Consider the following 19,157-nt stretch of genomic DNA (forward strand, 5'->3'; position numbering starts at 1 on the left):
AAATCAGTACCCGCGGTGCTTTCCCCAACGGGGCTCTGATCAGGTTCAAAGTTGCCCGCACTTTTGCCCCACCAGGCTTTTACCCGCTCCAGGAAAACAGAGGAATTACTAGAGTGTGTGATCCCTTCTCACTGGGGGACCTAGAAATCTGTAAGGAGTGATTTGGCAGGTTCTCAGAGAACCCTGAAAAGCTTAGGGACAGGGGCTTCCCTGGTGGTGCAGTGGTTGAGAATCTGCCTGCCAATGCAGGGGACACGGGTTCAAGCCCTGGTCTGGGAAGATCCCACATGTCGCGGAGCAACTAGGCCCGTGAGCCACAACTACTGAGCCTGCACGTCTGGAGCCTGTGCTCCGCAACAAGAAAGGCCACGATAGTGAAAGGCCCGTGCACCGCGATGAAGAGTGGCCCCCGCTTGCCACAACTAGAGAAAGCCCTCGCACAGAAACAAAGACCCAACACAGCCATAAATAAATAAAAATAAATAAATTTTTTAAAAAAAAGAATAGCAATTAGTGCATTACCATCTCCAACCACATAGAGGCAACTCCAAGGCTTTCTCCGGATGGCTGGGTTCTGTCATATCTGAATTCCAAATTATGGCATTATAGCCAAACCCCTATATAAGGCTCTAGATAATTGTTTTTGTGTTTTGTGTGTGTGTGTGTTTTGGCCTCACCGCAGAGCATGTGGGATCTTAGTTCCCTAACCAGGGATAGAACCGTACCCCCTGCAGTGGAAGCACAGAGTCTTAACTACTGGACCACCAGCAAAGTCCCTATAAGGCTCTAAAGGGAAAAGAAAGGGAACTCCTTCACCAGAATAGGGACCACCAATGGGACTTTGAGACTCTAAAGGCTGAGTTAAACAGAACACTAGCACTGGGACTTCCAAATTTGGACAAGCCAAATATGCTCAACAACCAATATGCTCATGAGAAGTCAGGGATAGCGCTAGGAGTCCTGACCCAAAAGCTGGGATCAGATGTGGGACCAGATCAGAGACCAGTGGCTTACTTTTCAAAACAACTGGACTCAATAACCCTGGGATGGCCCAGCAACCTGGATGTGCCCCTACTCTCACTCCATTTAAGGGACCAGCTCGGAGCCACCCTCCCCCAAACCCTTGTTCCCCCAGCAAGCAAGCCAGGGCACCTGTTGCTTGTTGGGCACCTGTTTCTTATTTTCACGGGCAATACCAGCCACAGGTCTCTTAGTTAATGAGGCTTCCAAGCTCAACCTGGGACAACACTTAGATGTATTAACCCGGCATCAAGTACAATCTGTACTGGACGTCAAAGGACATCATTGGTTGACTGGAGGAAGACTGACAAGATATCAGGCTCTCCTCATGGACACCCTTGACATAAAGGTGTGCCAAACCCTGAACCCGGCAACCTTCCTTCCAGTTGTCGGGAGTAGAGATTTACTGCATCACTGTATAGAGATCATAGAACAAACTTACTCCAGCAGGTCTGATCTTCTACATGAACCTCTTGACAGCCCTGAGGTCAAATGGTTTACTGACGGGAGCAGTGTTATAGAGATGGGAACTCGGAAGGCAGGGTATGCCATAGTTGGTCTAGATGAAGTCAGAGAAACCAAGGCCCTGCCACCACAGACATTGGCCCAGAATGCTGAGCTAACTGCATTAACAAGACCTTTGCAGGAGTTCTCTGGTGGCCTAGTGGTTAGGATTCCAGGCTTTCACTGCTGTGGCCCGGGTTCAATATCTGGTCGGGGAACTGAGATCCCACACAGCCAAAGATAAAAATAAAAGAGAGAGAGAGATTCTTATAACATCATATGATCTAAATTACCAACAACAGTTTGCTGTCCCCCCCTAGTCGAACAGGTAGTAGCAACAGCTATGTCCTTCAAGGACTATCAAATCTTAACCCCTGTGAGACAGACGTTCAGGCCTGCACCCCTGAAGGGTTCGTTTTCCTCTGTGGACATCCAAACCATCATATGTTAGAAAATTTATGGCCAGACCCTGTCCTTCTCCAACCAAGCTCTGGCCTATAAGTGCACTGATAATGTCCACTTCATAGGAGAGTGCCCTCTAGGAACTACAGGGCTAAGAGGGATTGTGATCTATAACAGGACCACTCTAGCTCACCACCAAACCCGGAGAGCACTAGGAATGATCTTAGCAGGGGCAGCGCTGGCCACAGGACTGGCAGCTCCATGGGGAGGCTTCCCTTATCATGAAGCAACACTGAGAAATCTCACCAGACAGCTTGGTTATGTGATAACACAGACAGGGCAAGCCTTAACAGGACTTAAGACCTCCCGTTACTTTGGTTAATGCAGCTCTTGATAATCATCTAGCTCTTGATTACCTTCTGACAGAACAAGGCACAATCTGTGGTATAACTATTACTTCCTGCTGCACCTAAATCAGTGTCACAGGACAGACAGAAGTTAATATTAAAGAAATATACACCCAAGCAGAATGGCTTCACAATTTTGGCAGGGGTGATATCGCCTCCGTTGTCTCGTCAGCAGTTAGGGAAGCCCTCCCAAAGTTAACATGATTCCTTCCCTTCCTAGGCTCTCTTGTGGCTATTATTGTTCTTCTCCTTTTTGGCCCTTGTCTGTTTAAGCTTTTGGTTGTTTGTGTTTTCTAGGCTCCAACAGTTTCAAGGAAGGCTCATGATGGCTCAAGGATTTCAACCCATTCCAGACAAGGGTAACCCAGGTCCCTAAAACAGTCAGCAAGGGACTTCTATACCTCTAGGGCATGTTAGGATCTGCAGCCCCTGTCCAGCAGGAAGACATTTCAGAAGAAGAGACCTTCGGTCCCTTAATCCTTAAAAATAAAGGGTGTAGAATCCCTCAGGGGGGAATGAGACAGGCTGGGACCTGGGTCCCTTTGCTGCAGTGCTTACACCTGGACAAACATCTCCTGGAGCAACAGAATACAAGAAACTATAAGGGACTAAAAATAACCACACACACCTGCAACTGAGGCAAATTATGAGCAAGACGCAAAAAAACCAAAAACCCAACTGCCACTTCTGAGGTGTTGGGAGAAAAGCAGGGGACTACTCATGATTCCTGCACACGACACCACCAAGACGGTGGGTAGACAACCTAAGCCACCCCTCTGGCCTGACCCATGGATGTGCCCCTACTCTCACTCAAGGAACCAGCTCGGAGCCACCCTCCCCCAAACCCTTGTTCCCCCAGCAAGCAAGCAAGGGCACCTGTTGCTTGTTGGGCACCTGTTTCTTATTTTCACTCCCTTGTGCTGCAGCATGAGCCCCAATAAAGCCTTGCCCGAATTTCTCACCTGACCTCTTACCAACTTCTATTGATTAAAGAGTCCAAGAACCTGGGTCAGTAACACTAAGACCAGCGGCTGTCTGATGGGGCCGTTCCAGCTTCAGCTGATAACATGTTTATTGCATTAGTACAGTCGGCCTGCCCCACCCCCACCCCCCCAGCCTGTTCACAGCTTTCTGCTCACTGCCCAAAGAGGTGGCCCTTACCCCAGGGTGGGCATTCTGGGCACCTCCCCCACCCAGGTCGTTGCTCGGGGACCCTGATTCTCTGCCTCCTCCTGACCAGCTGGACCCTTTGCGCAGCCTGGGCCGCCCCTATCGGGGTTACATTCAAGGATTATTCTCTGTTAATAAATAAGCCGGCATGGCTGCCTCTTGGCCAGGGCCTGTCGGGTCGGTGTCTTCCCTCCACCAGGAACCGCTGTGTGCCGGGCCCCTTGCTGCTTCCCAGGGTCTGACCGCCCCCTCTCCCTGCTGCTGCCACCTCTCCAGTCCCCAGCGTGAGGACGGCCGAGTCACCAGTGCGCTGCGCTGCGCGGCCCCCGCTCAGCACGCGGTTCTGGGGCGTGTGTCCTCCGGTTGCGGCCCTTCCTCCGCGACTCGGGAGGCGGTGGGCGCAGCGCGGGCTGCGGACGACACATTCGCAGGGAGTTCGTACCACCGCCGCCCGGCTCCACCAGCTGCAGGAAGTCCCGGTACCAGAGCTTGGGGCCCGGCGGCGCGACGGGCGCAGCCTCCTCGGTACGGGCCAGCCTTTCAGCCTGCGCAGCACTCAGCACGTGCAGCGCCAGGCGACGCACTGGCTGCGAAAAGCCCTGCTCCACGGCTGCGCACAGGTACACGCCTGAGTCCCCACGCCGCAACCAGCGAAGCAGCAAGCCCCGCGTCGTGCGTTCTGCTCGCTCCTCTGCGGGTACCTGCGGGCCGGATCAGCGTGAGGCGGGGCGTTAGGAAACGGGGCGGGGCTCGCCTTATCGTGGGGGCGCGTCAGAGACCCCCCCCAGTGGGCGGGGCAAGGGCGGGGCTTCCTTCGGACTGGGCTGGGGCGCGGGCGTCAGGAGCCTAGTTAGAGGAATGGGGCCTCACCAGGATGCGGAGTGCAGGCAAGGGGCCAAACTAGGCGTTAGGGGTCTGGTTGGGCGGAGACTCACTGGGCGGAGCTGGATCGCATCTAGATGTGCGGAGCAGGCCAAGGGCCTCATTAATCAGGGCGGGCACTTCCTGGACGTAGGAGTCGGAACAAGGGCCTGGTTGGGAGGGGAGTGACGGGAGGCTCACCTGAGTGTAGGCCGCCTCCCCCGCGCGCTGGAAGGTCCACTCCACGCGCGCCTGCAGCGAGCGGGGCTCACACTCCAGGAAGGCGCTACCTCCCTCCACACCGAACACCTTCCGCTCCAGCAGCGCAGGATGGGATGAGTCTGGGGGCAAAGGGAATGTCAGATTCAGACAAGGCAGGGCAGGGTGGGGCAATCTTTAAGGGTTGGGGGGTGGGAGCAGCTGGGACACTCACCCCCGGTGCACAGTGTGCTGGGGTCGCCGTTCCTTACATCCTGCCGTCGGAACCTCCTGGGGAGGGGGGACATTAGAGCCTCCGTGAGCCCTTCTTTTAGCCAGGGGCGGATAAAGACTCCCTCCAGGCAGCCCGCCCCTGATCCTACCCACCTCTTGCCACTGGCCTGGAAGCGCGTGCACGCGGCCCCATCCCAGGCACAGTAAGGGTCACGTGCCAGACAGCATTCGGCACAGGCGCGGCCGTGGGCAGCGCAGCGGTGCAACGGGATCTGGGCCACCCCGCTCCGAGAGGCTACGTACAGTTGGTGCTAGGGGTACAGGGGGCTCCAGGCTGACCGAGGGTGGCCCCGTGCCCGCCTCCCATAGGTCAGGGATCCCTTCCCCCATTTGACAAAAGGGAACACTGAGGTCTCAGGTCCCACAGTCTAGTGAGGGCAGAGCCTGTACTGGAAACTGGGGCTTGTAATTACCAAGAGAAGAATGGGGGTGGGGGCACCTGGGAACAGGCTGGGTCCATTCCACCCCCAAGCCTTCTGGTCACTTACCCTCTTGGAGGAGATTTGCATGCTGGTGACAGCAGCTGAGTCCTGAGAGGGAGGAGGGGTGCTGGGATCAGGGCTCCGTGGGGTGGGGGTACCCCAGGCAACGGGGGCTAGGCCTCACCTCAAACATGTGCAGCTCCTCCAGGAGCAGCCCCTCAGCATTAGGCCGGCCACCCTTGGGGACGGAGATCACCTTCAGCACGGTGCCAGTATCTGCAGGGATGAGAAGGGTGAGTGACTCCTTGTGTTCCCTGAGAGCCAGGGCCAGGGGTCTCCTCACCTCTGAGGCCTCCACCCTCTGCATGGTTGGGATGGTGAAGAATGTGGGTTGGAGCAATCAGAGCAGCATCCAGAAGGAGATGGGGGCGTAGCCCCCGGAAAAATATGGAGATGGGACTGAACAGGGGGAGCTTCCACTAACAGGCCAAAGAGCCTGGGCTGGGTCTTGTGGGTGGTCATGGCAGGACACTGACCTGTGCCAATGAAGAGGACGTCGTAGTATCCGTCAACAGCTGCTACACGGTCCGCGGTGATCTGGGTGAAGGTGTACCCGGCACCCACTTGTTGGAAGAGGGGGCGCCCCCCCATGGGCAGGACCGAATTGTACATGAGGGGGTGGTTCCGGGCAAACTGGATGACATCATCAGGAAAGTCCTTGGTGGAACTGAAGGTGCCAAAGGTCTTGCTGGGGCACTGGGGGGTGGGAAGGAGGCATGACAAGGATGTGGATGTGAAGGCCTGGTGGGCAGCCGTCCACAGGACACCTCCCGGAACCTGGAGCATGTGTGAGTGTGTGTGTGCGCACGCGCGCACAGGGGGCGGGTGTTGGACAGAACCCTGCCCTGGGAATCTGAAGAGGAACTCCAGCCTTGCCTTTGGGGGTCTGAGGGGGAAACATGGCCTTCCCCTGAGGAGCCCTGTCTAATGAAGATGATGTTTTCCCACCCATAAAAAAAAGAAGACACAACATTCACCAAGAAAACCCCAGGCCAAGTTCTCCACCCCTGAAGCTTTAAGTGGGTTGTGGTGGGAGTCCCTGGGCTACGCACCATGCCAGGTCGGGGGTAGGGGACACGGCCCTGGTAGGACACCCACTGGTGCACGGGCCCCTCCTTGTGTGCAAAGGGTCCCAGGAAGGCCCGGCGCACATCATTCATGCTGTACACGCACACTGCGGAGCCCTGGAAGATGCTGCTGCAGGTGAAGATGTAAGTGGAGTAAGGGGCTCAAGTGGGGCCTAGCCAGCCTTGCCCCACTACCTCCCACACCTCACCTGGTCGTGGAGAAGACAGCATAGAGCAGCGGGGTCCAGCGATCCCGTGAGGACAGCAGGAACACGTCCTCTGCAGGGAAGGGACCGAGTTGGGGGAGGGTGCACAGCCAGGCTCAGGGTCTGCGCCCCTGCATCCCCTCCCCACACCCCCATCCTCCACTCCTGGCACTTACGGAGCTGGTCAAAGTTCGTATCGCCCTCAGCACCGGGCACTGAGCACACCAGCCGCGCCTTCAGGAACGTAGTCCACTTGTTGACCAGGCTGCGCTGGCCACCCACGTCGTTCTGCGGGGTCAGTAGGAGGGGATGAGGGCGAGGCCCCGACAGACAGGCAAAGGGGCGGTGGCAAGATCACCAAATGTGGCCCAGGGACTCCTCACCCTGCAGATCTGGCCAACGCGGGACACAGACAGGCGTCCCAGGGCCGGCGTGGCCTCCACTGCCGACTCACGGAAGAAGAAGTAGATCTTGTCGTCGTCCGGGTTCTCACTCTCCGGGATCCAAAAGACCTTGACAAACTTGGGCTCTGGCCACAGCCGGAGGCGTGGGGTGAGCAAGGTCCTGGCCCTGCCCCCTGCTAGGAGGCCCAGGCACTGCCTCCCCTTCCTTTCGTGCCAGCAGAAGCCCTCAGGGCAGCAGCTGACCACCCAGCCTCTAGGACCAAGTTCAGATGGTGCTCCCGGAGGACACAATTGAAAGGAAGAGGGCCTGCGAGTCAAGAAGCAGCCACGAGAGGGCAGCAGAGACCATGGCTACCTGGCCCCACAGGCAGGCCGACCCTGGCCAGTGGTGGGCCTCTCGCCTCTCCCCTGGCAGTTCTCTATGCCAGTGGGCCAAGAAAGGAGGGATATGGGGTATCTGGTTTTACCTTCACTCATGAATCTTCCTCTCTCTGCAGGAAGTAGATGCCCCCACTCCTGCTTCAAATACTCTGCTGGGTCTCATCACTCTTAGAATAATCTACCCTGGCCCTACCCTGTGCTGACAGTCCGGACCCCTTATCATTGCTCCCTTCATGAGTCTGTTCCTTGGCTTGTTCCCGCCCCCAGGGTCTTTGCACTAATTATTCCCTCTGCTTGGAATAGTCTTATGCTCGTCCCGCAATCCTGCTGTGTTTTGGGCATTAGCGCATACCTTTTCTCAGCAGGGTGGCTTCCTTTCCCCAACCCTCCCACCACCACCACAGCTGCCTCGTCTCCTTTTCCCTTCCTCTCCATTCTGTCATTATATCTCCTGGCCATTGGAACTGATCTTATTGTGTATTCATTCTGAGGTCTGTGAACTCAAAGAGGGCACGGGCCATACCTATCTTGTCCGCCCTGCGACCCAGTGCCTAGTGCAGGGCTTGACCCAGGGTAGCTACCTGGTGAGCACTCATTGCTCACTCCCTTTATGAGCCTTACTCAGCACCTGCTCTGTTGGAGATGAGGGCCCCCTCCCAACAGTCCCACCAGCCTTTCACCGTTGAGCCAGCGGGAATCGTGTGGTTCTGTTCGGAGACTTGGACGCTGACCCAAGCTGCGGAAGATGGTAAAATCCCGGCCCATGAGGTCTGCGGCTACTCCCGAGTACAACTCTTCCCCTGTAGACATGGCAAGGCTGCTTAGTGAAACCAAAGGCTCTTGTGGTGGGTTGGGGGCACTATGGAGCTCTGGGGGCTCTTGGGGAGCCAGTGAGGCTATGGGGGATCCCTGGGGCTCTAGGGAGGGTCTTGGGACTTTGTGAGATACTAGAGTCTCTGAGGGGTTCCAGGAGCTCTCTTGGGGCCCCAGCCTTTGGACTCACCCACCAGCACGGAGGCAGCCCGATGCCTGGGGTCATAAGGACTCTTGCCCTTGCCATCATCTAGCCTTCGAAGGTCCAGCCGAAGCATGGGCTCCTGGGAGGCAGGGGGCAGTTGTTACTGCAGGCCCTTCCTTACCCTCCCAACCTCCCTCCCTGACCAGACCTGGCCTTACCTCCAGCCGCTGGCCCACCTCCACAAATGCACAGGTTGGGTGGAAGGCCCCTGTGCCACAGGCCAGCAAGTGGGTGCGGTTGTAGGCGTGCAGCAACTTCACGAAGTTCATGCACTCAGTCTAGCGTGCACGCGGGCAGGGGCAGGAACAATGAGGCCTCCCCCAGGGAGGTGGCCTTAAGGGCTCCCAGCTCACCAGTGGCACTCCCACCCCTTCTTCTTTTCTGCATTAGTCCAGGCAAGTACTAACATGGGCTCTAGGGACTCAGGTGCCCTTGGTGACCAGCCCGGCTCACCTCTCACCAGAATGGGTTCATTGGGAAGCATGCCTGCATTGCTCCCCATGACGCAGAGGCCTCCAAGAAGAATCACATAGCCCCCACCCTGACTCACTACCTCTGGACCTCAGCCACCTCAACCCTCCTGCCCCCATCATAGCCAGAACAGGCAGGCCTCTGTTTTAGCATTGCCCATCTCTAGAGTGAGGGGCTGACCCTCCCCACTCCCACCCAGGCAGCCAACACTCACGCCAATGTCCTTCCCTGCCCAGTTGCACTCCTCTCGCCATTCCACAGGGGCCGGCCAGGCCAGCTATGGGGAGGGTGGGGGAGGGAGAACACAGGTCAGGGACTCGGGATGTTCTCTATGCTGAGGGTGTCCACTCAGGGGGCCCTTCCTCCAGGAAGCCTGGAGTGGGGTCCCAGGGCAGTGCTGAGGCTGGGGGTCCCTGGCACCTTCTTGGCCCGCTTGCTAATGTTGTCCAGGCTGAGGGAGGCCACATGGTTCTCGGCGCCCACAAACAGGCGCCCACGCTCCTCATCCAGCAGCAAAGCTTCGTAGCAGCACGTCCTCTCCAGCCTGAAGGTCCGGAGACCGTGCTGGGCCTGGAGCTCTGTGGGGTGGGGACACCACTGAGGATTCGCCAGTCATGCTAGAAGCTTCTCCCAGGCCCTGCCTGTTGTCTCTCTCACAGGCCAAGGTTGTACATGTGACCTGGCCCACACACATGTGAATTTACACGCGTGTGAGTTTACACTCGGGACAGGCCCACCCAGGGGCAGAGCTTCCAGGGTGGGCAGTGCAGCCCACCCCTGCCCCCAGGGGGGAAGCAGGTGGAGCTTCTAGGGCAACCTCAGACAAGTAGTGTCTCCAGGCAAGCGCACGAGGAGGCAAGGGTTCTGGGGTAGGCCTGCATGTTGGGACAGCCAGAACCCCAACCCCAAAGTCAGGCTGAGGGTTCTCTGCCACCAGCCTAGGTTCAGTATGATGCCACTGCCTAGTAACCACCCTGTGTAGGGGGTGTGGGAAGGGGGCTCTAATGGTCCCCACATCTCAACTTCCCTGGGAGCAGGGGATGGAACAGAGGCAGGATCTGTTGCCATGCTTCCTGGGAAAGCATGAGGAGAATGTGGGCAGGGAGCTTGGGGACTGAGGCCAGGAAAGGGTTAATTGGAGATGGCCTGAGCGTGCCCCCAATCCAACCCAGCCGGTGGCACACACACAGTGCAACAGCAAACACAATGCCCCCTACCCACACTGGGCCCCTTTCCTGCCCACGCTGAGGTGGGCCCTCCCGCCTGCCAGGTGCACCTACCTTGGAAGGAGAGGCGAAGGCGTGGCATGCTGGGGGCAGCACCCCCCAGCACTGCCACCCAGAGCAGGGCCAGGCCTGGGATCATGGCGGCGGCCTCAGCCCGCCCCATCCCTGCAGCTCAGGGAGCTCAGGGTTCAGCGGGCGTGTGTGGAGGAGCCTTGAGCCACCCTGGACTCTGCCCCAGGATCTGGAAGAGAAGGAGCTGCAGCGAGGGCGAGGGCGAGGGAGGGAGGCTGGGGGGAGTCCCCAGGGATCAGATTACAGCCCCTAGGGGAAAGAGGCTGGGGGGTCGCATTCCACTTGCAAGCCCTCCTCTCCCTTGGAGGGTGCCCTGCCTGGCCATAATCACAGACACACCCACGCTGGGCACACCCTCGGGGTCAACCCCACACTGGCAGGCGCCTGCCCCACCACGTCACCCTCCCCAGTAACCCGCCCTCCTGTACACACACTCACAGACATTAATTCACAAACTCTGCGTGCCTACGTCATGCCAGCCTGGGACTGGGGCTGGGGGCAGTGGGGCACACAGACAAGGTCCTCCTGCAGGAGGGGGCAGAGTACCAACAAGGACTCAGATTGGTGTAGTCATTGCAGTGGTGCCAAGTGTAATGAGCAAAACAAGACAGTCACGGGCGTGAGGGTAACAGGAGGGGGGTCAGGCCTCTGGAGGTAGCTGTGCACCCACGGGCCCACAGAGGAACAGAAGCACATTTGGAGCTGGAGCCAATGGTGTGGGCGTCTTTGAGTGTGAATGTGCTTCTAAGGATCCCTTTGTGTATCTGTATTCCGCAGTGTGTATGTATGTGTGTGTGTAGTGTGTATGCAGGCATATGTGTACATATCTATGTGAAACCATGTGGCGTGTGCGTTGTATTACACACGTAGGTGTGGCATGCATGTGTGCACACACGGCATTGTATGCATGTCTACACAGTGTGTACATGTCTGGGGGTGTGTACACTTTGTAAGAATATACGTGTTTGTGTTGCACATGTGTGTATGTGTTTGTGCACAAGTGTACAAGTCTCTCTGGACATGCAGGTGAGCAAATTATAACTGCAGCGTCAATCACTGCCTTCAACTCTGAGACACTCCAGAAACCCACTTCTCAGAGGGAGAAGTGCAGCCGGGAGACCCAGGGCTGGGCAGACGCCTCAGTTTCTGATTTGGGAGCTGCTCCCACTTGGATCCAGCAGCCCCAGCTTTGTGCTTGACCTCTCTCTCCCCACCCCAGAGGGTGGGAGGGGCTGGTCACACACAGAAATTCTGTGAGCTCAGACTTCAGACCCAAGAGGAATCAAGTGGGGAGAGCCAAGGTCCTGAAGCAGATTCTCACCCCCAGCTCGGGTGAGCTGCCCCTCCCTCTCCAGCCTCCAGAGTCTCCCTGAGCCTCTCCATCCCGTCTTCGCCCTCAGGGTTTCCCCATCTTTGAGACCCTCCACTTCTCTGAGCCAGAGCCCTTCCCTGGACCTCTCAGATGGGGCCAGGCTCTGGCTGCAATGCCCACCCTCCTTCCCAGAAGTTAGCTGGGCAGGTGCCGGGCAGAGTAGCCCTGGCGTGGGGCTAGGTCCTGGGGTGCATTCAAGCAAGGGGCACAGCTGCCGGGGCACGTTCCAGACTGCTCTCCCCAAACCCCCGCCTAGCTCCGCCGCTTCCAGACCCCTCCCACACTAGGACTCCCACCTCCCTCCTTCCTTCCACTGACACTTGCCGCTGCCTCTTCTAGGCCCGTGAGGTCTGCGACGTCACAAAACACCAGATTGCCTTCCCACACTCCACCGAGAGCTCCGGCAGCAGCGGCTCCTCACCCTGGCCCCTTCTCACCCTGCAGAAGGGGAGAAGCCGAGGGGCCCCAGGGCACCCTCTGACGGCTCCTTTAAGGAGCAGCCCCCGCCCCCACCAAGCCAGCCGCGCCCCGCCGTCAAGTTTACGGGGCGGATCGGGTGACTGGGCAGGCAGCCGGACCGGCTGGAGTTGGTGGCCAGAGCGGAGCGGGCACAAGGGAGGGGCGGGTAGGGCCGACCCCTCCCCCGTAGGGCTTCAGAGCAAGATGCCCCACGCAGCGGTCCTGGAAGTGGGGCCGGCAGTCAAGGCAAATAAGGAAGAAGCAATAGAGACCCCCTAGCCCCAGGCAGCTCCGGCAGAGGGATTGGTCAGACGGGGCACCCCCAGGGACTCGTTTCTTCACTTGTCCCTCCATAGCTGGGGAGCTGGAGGTGGGTAATGAGGGGCTCAGCTGCCACCTCAGTCCCCAGGAGCCAGCTGGGAAGGGCCGGTCAGAGGTCGGAGAGGGGGTTCTCAAGTGGAGGTTTGATGGGCCCCCAAGACCCTGCCCCAGTCCTTCCTTAGGGCTTGGGCCACTTAGTACTTCTGTCACCTGGCTGGCAGTGGCTTTGATGACAGCCAGTCTGGGGCGGGAGAAGAGGGCCAGAGGGGCAGGCAGGGCAGGGAGGCAGGCGGCAAGTCTCACTTCTGCACTGCAGGGTGTGGGACCATCCAGAGACCCGTCCTGACCGGTGGTCCCATGTCTCTGCTGGGAGGTGAGGGGCATTCTATGCCATCTCCATGAACTCCAGTCGTTCTTCCAAGGTTGAAGGTGGGAGGAACTGCCCCACCAAATACAGAGTGAGGTACCCAAGGGGGCTTCAAGAGGATGGGGCTCCTACACCTCAGCGCCTCATTTGGGAAGGGTCTGGGGTCTTGGCCTAAAGGTGAGTCTGGTGGACACACCCTGTTTGTACTGCCAGGGCTACTTCCTTGGAGGGACTGAATGTTGACAATGGTCAAGGGGGGCCCTCAGGTCCACCTGGGTGAACATACCAGGGCTTGAAGGTGGGCTTCCACCCCTCGATCCCCCCAAAATGCATCCTCCTACATCCTCCCCAAGGCTATCAGCAGCTCCTCAGGGGTCTGTGAGGGAGGCCATGTGGGCACTTCAAGTGTGCATGGTTCTGCTGCCCATCTCCTGCCAAGTCCCTGGAGTAGAAGTGTCTGTGCCCATCCAGGGTGGGGCCATGCCCCTCTTTCCTGAACTTCAGGCCTGGTGTTTCTGGCCCTGCCTGGCTGGCTGATGGGCAGGTGAAGGGTGGGGGTTAGTGGGAGGACCAGGGGCCTTCAGGAGGGGGAGTGGGGATGACATACCCCTGCCTGAGCTCCTGGGCTTCCAGGATGTGGCCTCTCCCTCCTCCCAGGCTCTTTTGCCTTGGACCTGGGCAGCGTCCCCTGGCCTCATGCAAGCAAACAAAATTCTTTGGCTGTTTACAATTTTCCACCCAAGCAGCCAAGATCAGCAAGTGCCTTTGAGGTCCCTACCCAACTGCACGGTACCCCCTACTTGCCCCCACTGCTTTTAGTTCTTCAGGCCCAGGGTCCCAGCCTCTGTTTCATCCCCACCCCCATCCCAGTGTCCATACTGGAAAATGGGACCAGGACCCCCCACCCCATCTGTCCAACACCCTGGGACTCAACCCCCAGCCGAAGGGACTGGGCTGTTCCTGGCCCACCTGAGCCCTTGGCATTGCCTTCCCACTTCCAGATGTGTCCCCCTCCCTGGAGCAGGAAGGGAGATCCCCAGGAGTGGGAGCTCAAGTTGTCCCCATCCCACAAGGTCTCCTTTCTGCTCCTCAGCCCCAGGTCCCAGTGTATGCAGACCCCGGGTAGGAAACTTACGGAGGCAGCCCTCTAGGGGCAGGGTCACTGACTGTGGGTCACACTGGGCTCTGGAAGTCCCCAAGGATTCTGGAATCATGCAGCCTGGGCCTGGGTCTCGACAGAATGGAACAAACCAGGGGAGGCAGCTTGGGTCTCTGGTGCTGCCTATCAGTGGCACAGCCTGCCAAGGCCTTGGTTTTTCCTTCTGGAAATAAGTGGATTGTGCCAAGTCCCAGCACCTGCCTCCCCAGGCCTCATCGCCAGCTGGGCCTGCCCCTTGCACCCTGCCTGGACTCTGGGTGGTGCGACTGGGCTGGGGTGAGACATCCATTTGAGGAAGGCTACAGCCAACACTCCCAGTGCCCAGCCTGGGCTGGGTTGGGCCTTGGCTCCCCACTCACACCTGCTTTAGCCATCAGGGCTGGTGGCTCCAAAGTCTCGACCGTTCCCTCTTCCGGTCACGTGGGTACTAGGACGTGCTACCCTGAGGACTTAGGCATGGGGGGAGGGAAGCGGTGGAAAGTGGGCCCTGGAAAGCCCAGCTGAGGCCTAACTTCCCTGACAATCTGCTACCCACTCCAGGGGATCTCCCGGGAAGGGTCTTTCTGGCATTTCCCCCATCCACCCCCCACCTGGTTTCCAGGCTCCCCGAGGACCCCCAGCCCACCTTTTCGGAAAGATGAGCTCCTCCCCTCCTTCCTTGCCTGTTCCCTTCTGAGGGCCAAGTCAGAGCTGAGGTGGAGGGGCTGAGGGAGGGGCCACCCAGAACCCTGGGCCTCTAGCTGGGGCCCTACCCCCACCCGCTCCGCCCCTGCCCTCCGCCTCCTGCACATTCCTCCCTGGCTGAGGTCAGCCCCTCCGGGATGGGGGAGCCCCCCCCACCAGCCACATCACAGCTCTTCACTCACTTCTGTTTTCTTCGTTGCCCAGCGGGGCGGGGGGAAGAGGGGCCTGGGGGTGGGGCCTCCCTCTCCCCTCCTTCTCCATTGCCTGGGGGAGGGGGGGAGGAGGTGTCAGGAATGCAGCAAAGTAGACTCCGGAGGCACCCTGTACTCATTAACATACATTAACATAAATGCTACAATCCCTTACTAGTCAGGGGGAGAGACTCCCAGGAGTACTGGCTGGGGGCTCGGGATGCTCTGGGAGGGCAGACCAGAGCCCGCCCCAAGAATCCTCTCCCCAGTAGCCAGAAAGGGGTGGGGCTGAATCCTGACTCTGCTGCTCACCAGCTAGCTGTGTGTCCCTAGGGGGAGACTGAACCTCTCAGATCACTCTCCTCACTTGCCCCGCCGTTGAAAATGGTGGGCCAGGCAGGTCTGGCACACCGTGGGGTACACAGGTGTGCACTCCAGTTGCCATCTCAGCGCTGGGCATCCTGTGGCATGCAGGCCTGGAGGCCTCGAGGGAGTCACTGCTGCCTCTTCCAGCCCAGCTTCATGGGGCCCTTTCTCAGGCTTGACTCCCCTCCTGCCCCCTTCCCTCCCCCCCCCCGCCCCCCCCACCCCCGGCCACAAGTCCAGCCCCCAGCACAACACCCTGACCTTCCACCTGAACCTCCTTCTCTCCCCAGCTGCTGCGGATTCCTCAGTCTTCTTACTCCACAGGTCTCCAACCCACCCCCAGCAGTGCCCAAGCCCACACCCTCCTCCCTCCAGAGAGCCCCCAACTCAGGGAGGACTTCTGTCTCCTTTAAGATAGAACAAGTCCCCAGCTCCTTTCCCTGCAGCTTGAAGCCTGACCCCTTCCCCAGGTACCCAGCCTGGGGGTCCCCGTGGTCCTTCTGCCAGTTCTCCTCCCAGTGCCTCCCCACTGCAGTACCCTGCCTCCCCAGCTCCTCACTCAGAGAACTTGCTGAAGCCCGGGGACATCCCAGGCTCTTAGCCAGGCATTCACACACCCCTCCCTGGCTCGGCCCTGGCTAACCCTGACAGCGCTCCAGCTACCCCATCTCTGGGAGGTGGCATCTGTTCCTTTGCTAGGACTTAGCTTGGGCTGTGCCCTCTGCCCTTTTGCCACCTGCTGGACTTTTCCTCATCACCCACTACCCACTTTTCTCTGTGAAGCCCCAGGTGCTTATAACACCAGGTCCAAGCCTCTCTGCAGGGCTCTGGGTTCCCCAGCAGCCACAATCCCTTGGGGGCCCCAGGCACATGGAAGCAAGAGATAGAGTGCCCGCAGGAAGCCCTGCCACCTTCCTGGGCCTGCTGAACCTGGGTGAGGATGGGGGGTTGATGGAGAAGAGAGACTTCAGGCCCCTTCAGGCTTCAGTCACTCAGGCCTTGACTCCCTGCACCCACAATGAGGTCAGAAAACAGAGTAAATGCCAAAGAATGTCAAACCGATTTTTCTCCTAAATAAGATCACCTGTGAGGTCAAGTCTCCTGTAAGGGGGGAAACCAAAGCAGGGAAAAGAAAGAGATCCATGGCCTTGACCCCTGCCCCCTTGGATACCAGTGCCCGTCGTCGCTGTGTGGTTAACTGAGGAGCTGATTGGCTGGCAGGCATGGACATACTTGGGGTCACACAGCTGCACGCAGACCTCAGCTGGCTTGAGGCTCTCCTTGGGGGTGTGCTGGGAGCTGGCTTCCACTTTGGGGGTTCAAGGGGGACTTGGGGGGCTTCCCTGGTGGTGCAGTGGTTAAGAATCCGCCTGCAAATGCAGGGGACACAGGTTCGAGCCCTGGTCCGGGAAGATCCCACATGCCGTAGAACAACTAAGCCCGTGTGCCACAGCTACTGAGCCTGCGCTCTAGAGCCCGCGAACCACAACTACGGAAGCCTGCGTGCCTAGAGCCCATGCTCCGCAACAAGAGAAGCCACCGCAATGAGAAGCCCGCGCACAGCAACTAAGACCCAACGCAGCCAAAAATAAATAAATAAAATTAATCTTTTTAAAAGGCGGGGGGGGGGGGGGGGTGGACGGACTTGGGGGAATGCACAGCCTCACGGCAGGGATGAGGTCGCCTAGGATCTCTTTTAGGGAAACAGACCCAAGGATTGGGGTCAGTGGTTTGGGAGTGGGCCTGGACCCAGAACTCAGCCAAGAGAAGCTGCAGTCCCGTCCCTGACTCCCAGGACAAGTAGGACCTGGCTGGCCATGCCACAGGCCAGGTGGCTGGAGTCAGGACTTGTATTCTACAGCCTTCATGGCTGGCTTGGCACTCTGGGGTAGGGGGGGATGATTCTGAGGGGCTCTGAGGGGAGTGGGAGGATTTCCTGACCTCAGGAGGAGCTATGGGGCTGCCCTGAAACATGGTAAGGGGTTATTCTAGGTCTTGGAATCTCCCGCAGCCTCAGAGGCTCCAGTCCTAATGGGGCCCCCTCCCCTTCTGCACCTGGCATCTGGGTCTCCACCCCCCTGCTGGGGGTGGGAGGTCTGGCCCAGGGGAGCTGGAAAGTGGCTGCAGGCCAGGACTGGCTTCTCCCCACAGGGTCTCCCTACATCCTTCCCTCTTCAGAACTCTCTCTCAGAGCTTGTCTCTTTCTCTCTTCCCAGCCATTTCCCCACCCACCCCACCCTCCCAAATGGGTTAAAAATAGCAAGGCTGCTACCACATCAGTAGCCTGAGCAACTATTTGGAGTGGGGCGGGCCCTCTGGGAGATGGATCAGCCTTGTGGTGGTCCCCACTGGCTGGAGACAGCCTACCTCAAACTGGGATCCACGGCTTGGTCTGGGAGCAGGAGCCTGGGTCCTTTGCCTGGCTCTGCCTGTCTAAGGGTCCTGAGCCTCATAGTTGCAGCTACCCATGGGTGGGGCCAGGAAGATGGGCCTTCTTAGGCTGGGAGAACGCTGGGGGACACACAGCCAAGGAGCACTGAATCTCTGGCTCTCCTCACCCAGGGATGTGGGATGGCTGAGGTACAGCCCTGAACAGTTCTAGGCAATGGGGGGATCCCCAGGTGTCACTTTCATTGAGTCCCTCCTGTTGGGGTGCAGGACACCTGGGATGCACCCCCCTGCCTACCGCCCCCCATGGCTGGGAATTTCCCAACCAAGAAAGACAAGGATGAATTGAGAGGCCGCCCCAGCCAGTGCTGGGACAATGAAGCTTTATGCTCTCAAAATCAGAGCAGGGGTAGGAAGGCCAAGGGCAGGTGGGGGCCTAGCTGTCTGCCCCCAGGGAAGTACTGCTTGCCAGGACCCCACCCAGACCCACTGCCACGCCGGGTACAAGGGGATCCTGGCCAGAATCCTGCGTGGCCCACTCAGGGAGGGAGACACTGGGTTCATCAGGCAGACAATGCCAGCTCCTCAATGGTCCCTCTGTGCGGCGGGGGCGGGGTTCTCCCTCAGGACGGAAGGAAGGAACCATCTGTGTCTCCCGCTTCCTGCTGGGCGGATATCAGGGCACCGGAGCTCCCACCCCGCCCGCATATCTGGGGTTCAGCGCGATCCAGGGCTGACCGCTGAGGGCAGGAAGGGATCCTGGCTTGGGCGTGGGATTCTGTTCTCCTTGTCAGTCGGCGATCCTCAGCCCTCAGTGGCAGGGGTAGCAGGAAAGGCCCGAGGGACTGGGGCGGGGACGGGGGTGGGGACCGTTCAACTCCTTCCGAGGGGGTGGCCACAGCCTCTCATCTCTCGCCAGGACTCGGGGCCCCGAGGCCGAAGGGGGACTGGCAGGTGTGCGGAGGAGGGGTCCCAGGTCCCCGGCCCTACCCTCCCACCCGCCCCGCCCTCTCCGCCTCCGCGGCGCCGACCCCGGCCCAGGCCGCTTTGTCCCGCCGAGGGCGCGGGACCGCCGCCGCCCTACAAAGCTGCCTTTGTGCCCGGCGGCCTCCGCAGGACTCGATGACGTCAGCCTCCGCGACCGGCCCGGCGGGGCCGAGCACGGACTGCTGCGCCCTCTGGCGGCCGAAGGCGGAAGAGCTCGCCTAGGAGCCCCGCCCAGCAGAGGAGGGCCTTTTACCGAGCCCTTCCCACAGGCTCAGAGGGCTGCAGATCCCTAGGTCCAGGTGCCTTGCCTGGAGCTAGGGGCTCACCCCACAGGCACCTCGGCCCTGTCATCTGCTGCTCCCTCCTCCAGCAATGCACGAGCACTTCCCATAGCCTCATGGAAGGCTCTGCACTCTGAGAGCCCTGGTCCCAACATAGCCATAGCCCTGCAGCTATCCAGCTGCCCTGCCGGTGGCTACGGTCACACTGAAGTGTAGCCACCTGCCTGTCCCTGCCCTCCTCAGGTTTGGAGGGGGACCTCTGGGTCAGAGACCTTTCTGAACATGTCTCAAGGCCCCTGCTGTCCTCAACTTTCTGTTTAGTCAAGCCCAAGGGGCCTCAGTTCTGGGCAGGGCTCTGGGCAATGTCTCAGACAGGAAGAAGGGAGGGTATGCAGGGGG

General features: G+C 59.2%; 1 protein-coding gene across 16 annotated transcripts; it reads right to left on the bottom strand.

The window, feature by feature from the left end:
- Positions 1–3,428: 3,428 nt before the first annotated feature.
- SEMA3B (semaphorin 3B) lies at positions 3,429–17,484 on the bottom strand. Of its 16 annotated transcripts, none has more exons than XM_068557395.1 (21): positions 14,487–14,552; positions 13,838–14,024; positions 13,310–13,395; positions 12,546–12,701; positions 10,166–10,352; positions 9,306–9,463; positions 9,100–9,162; positions 8,573–8,692; positions 8,400–8,493; positions 8,077–8,196; positions 6,995–7,140; positions 6,788–6,899; positions 6,615–6,684; positions 6,391–6,535; positions 5,815–6,034; positions 5,463–5,554; positions 5,345–5,386; positions 4,950–5,107; positions 4,798–4,853; positions 4,566–4,705; positions 3,429–4,204 (listed from the first exon to the last, which is right to left on the bottom strand). In XM_068557395.1, the coding sequence occupies exons 5-21, from the start codon at positions 10,272–10,274 to the stop codon at positions 3,803–3,805; spliced, it is 2,247 nt and encodes a 748-aa protein (XP_068413496.1). In that variant the 5' UTR covers positions 10,275–10,352; positions 12,546–12,701; positions 13,310–13,395; positions 13,838–14,024; positions 14,487–14,552; the 3' UTR covers positions 3,429–3,802. The 16 variants fall into 16 exon arrangements, with proteins under 16 accessions (XP_068413496.1, XP_068413494.1, XP_068413493.1 ...); XM_068557393.1 differs by having other exon boundaries at positions 12,546–12,774; XM_068557392.1 differs by having other exon boundaries at positions 12,546–13,390.
- Positions 17,485–19,157: the final 1,673 nt, after the last annotated feature.

The sequence above is a fragment of the Eschrichtius robustus genome, chromosome 12, assembly GCF_028021215.1.
Source record: "Eschrichtius robustus isolate mEscRob2 chromosome 12, mEscRob2.pri, whole genome shotgun sequence".
In the NCBI taxonomy this organism is placed as follows: Eukaryota; Metazoa; Chordata; class Mammalia; order Artiodactyla; family Eschrichtiidae; genus Eschrichtius; species Eschrichtius robustus.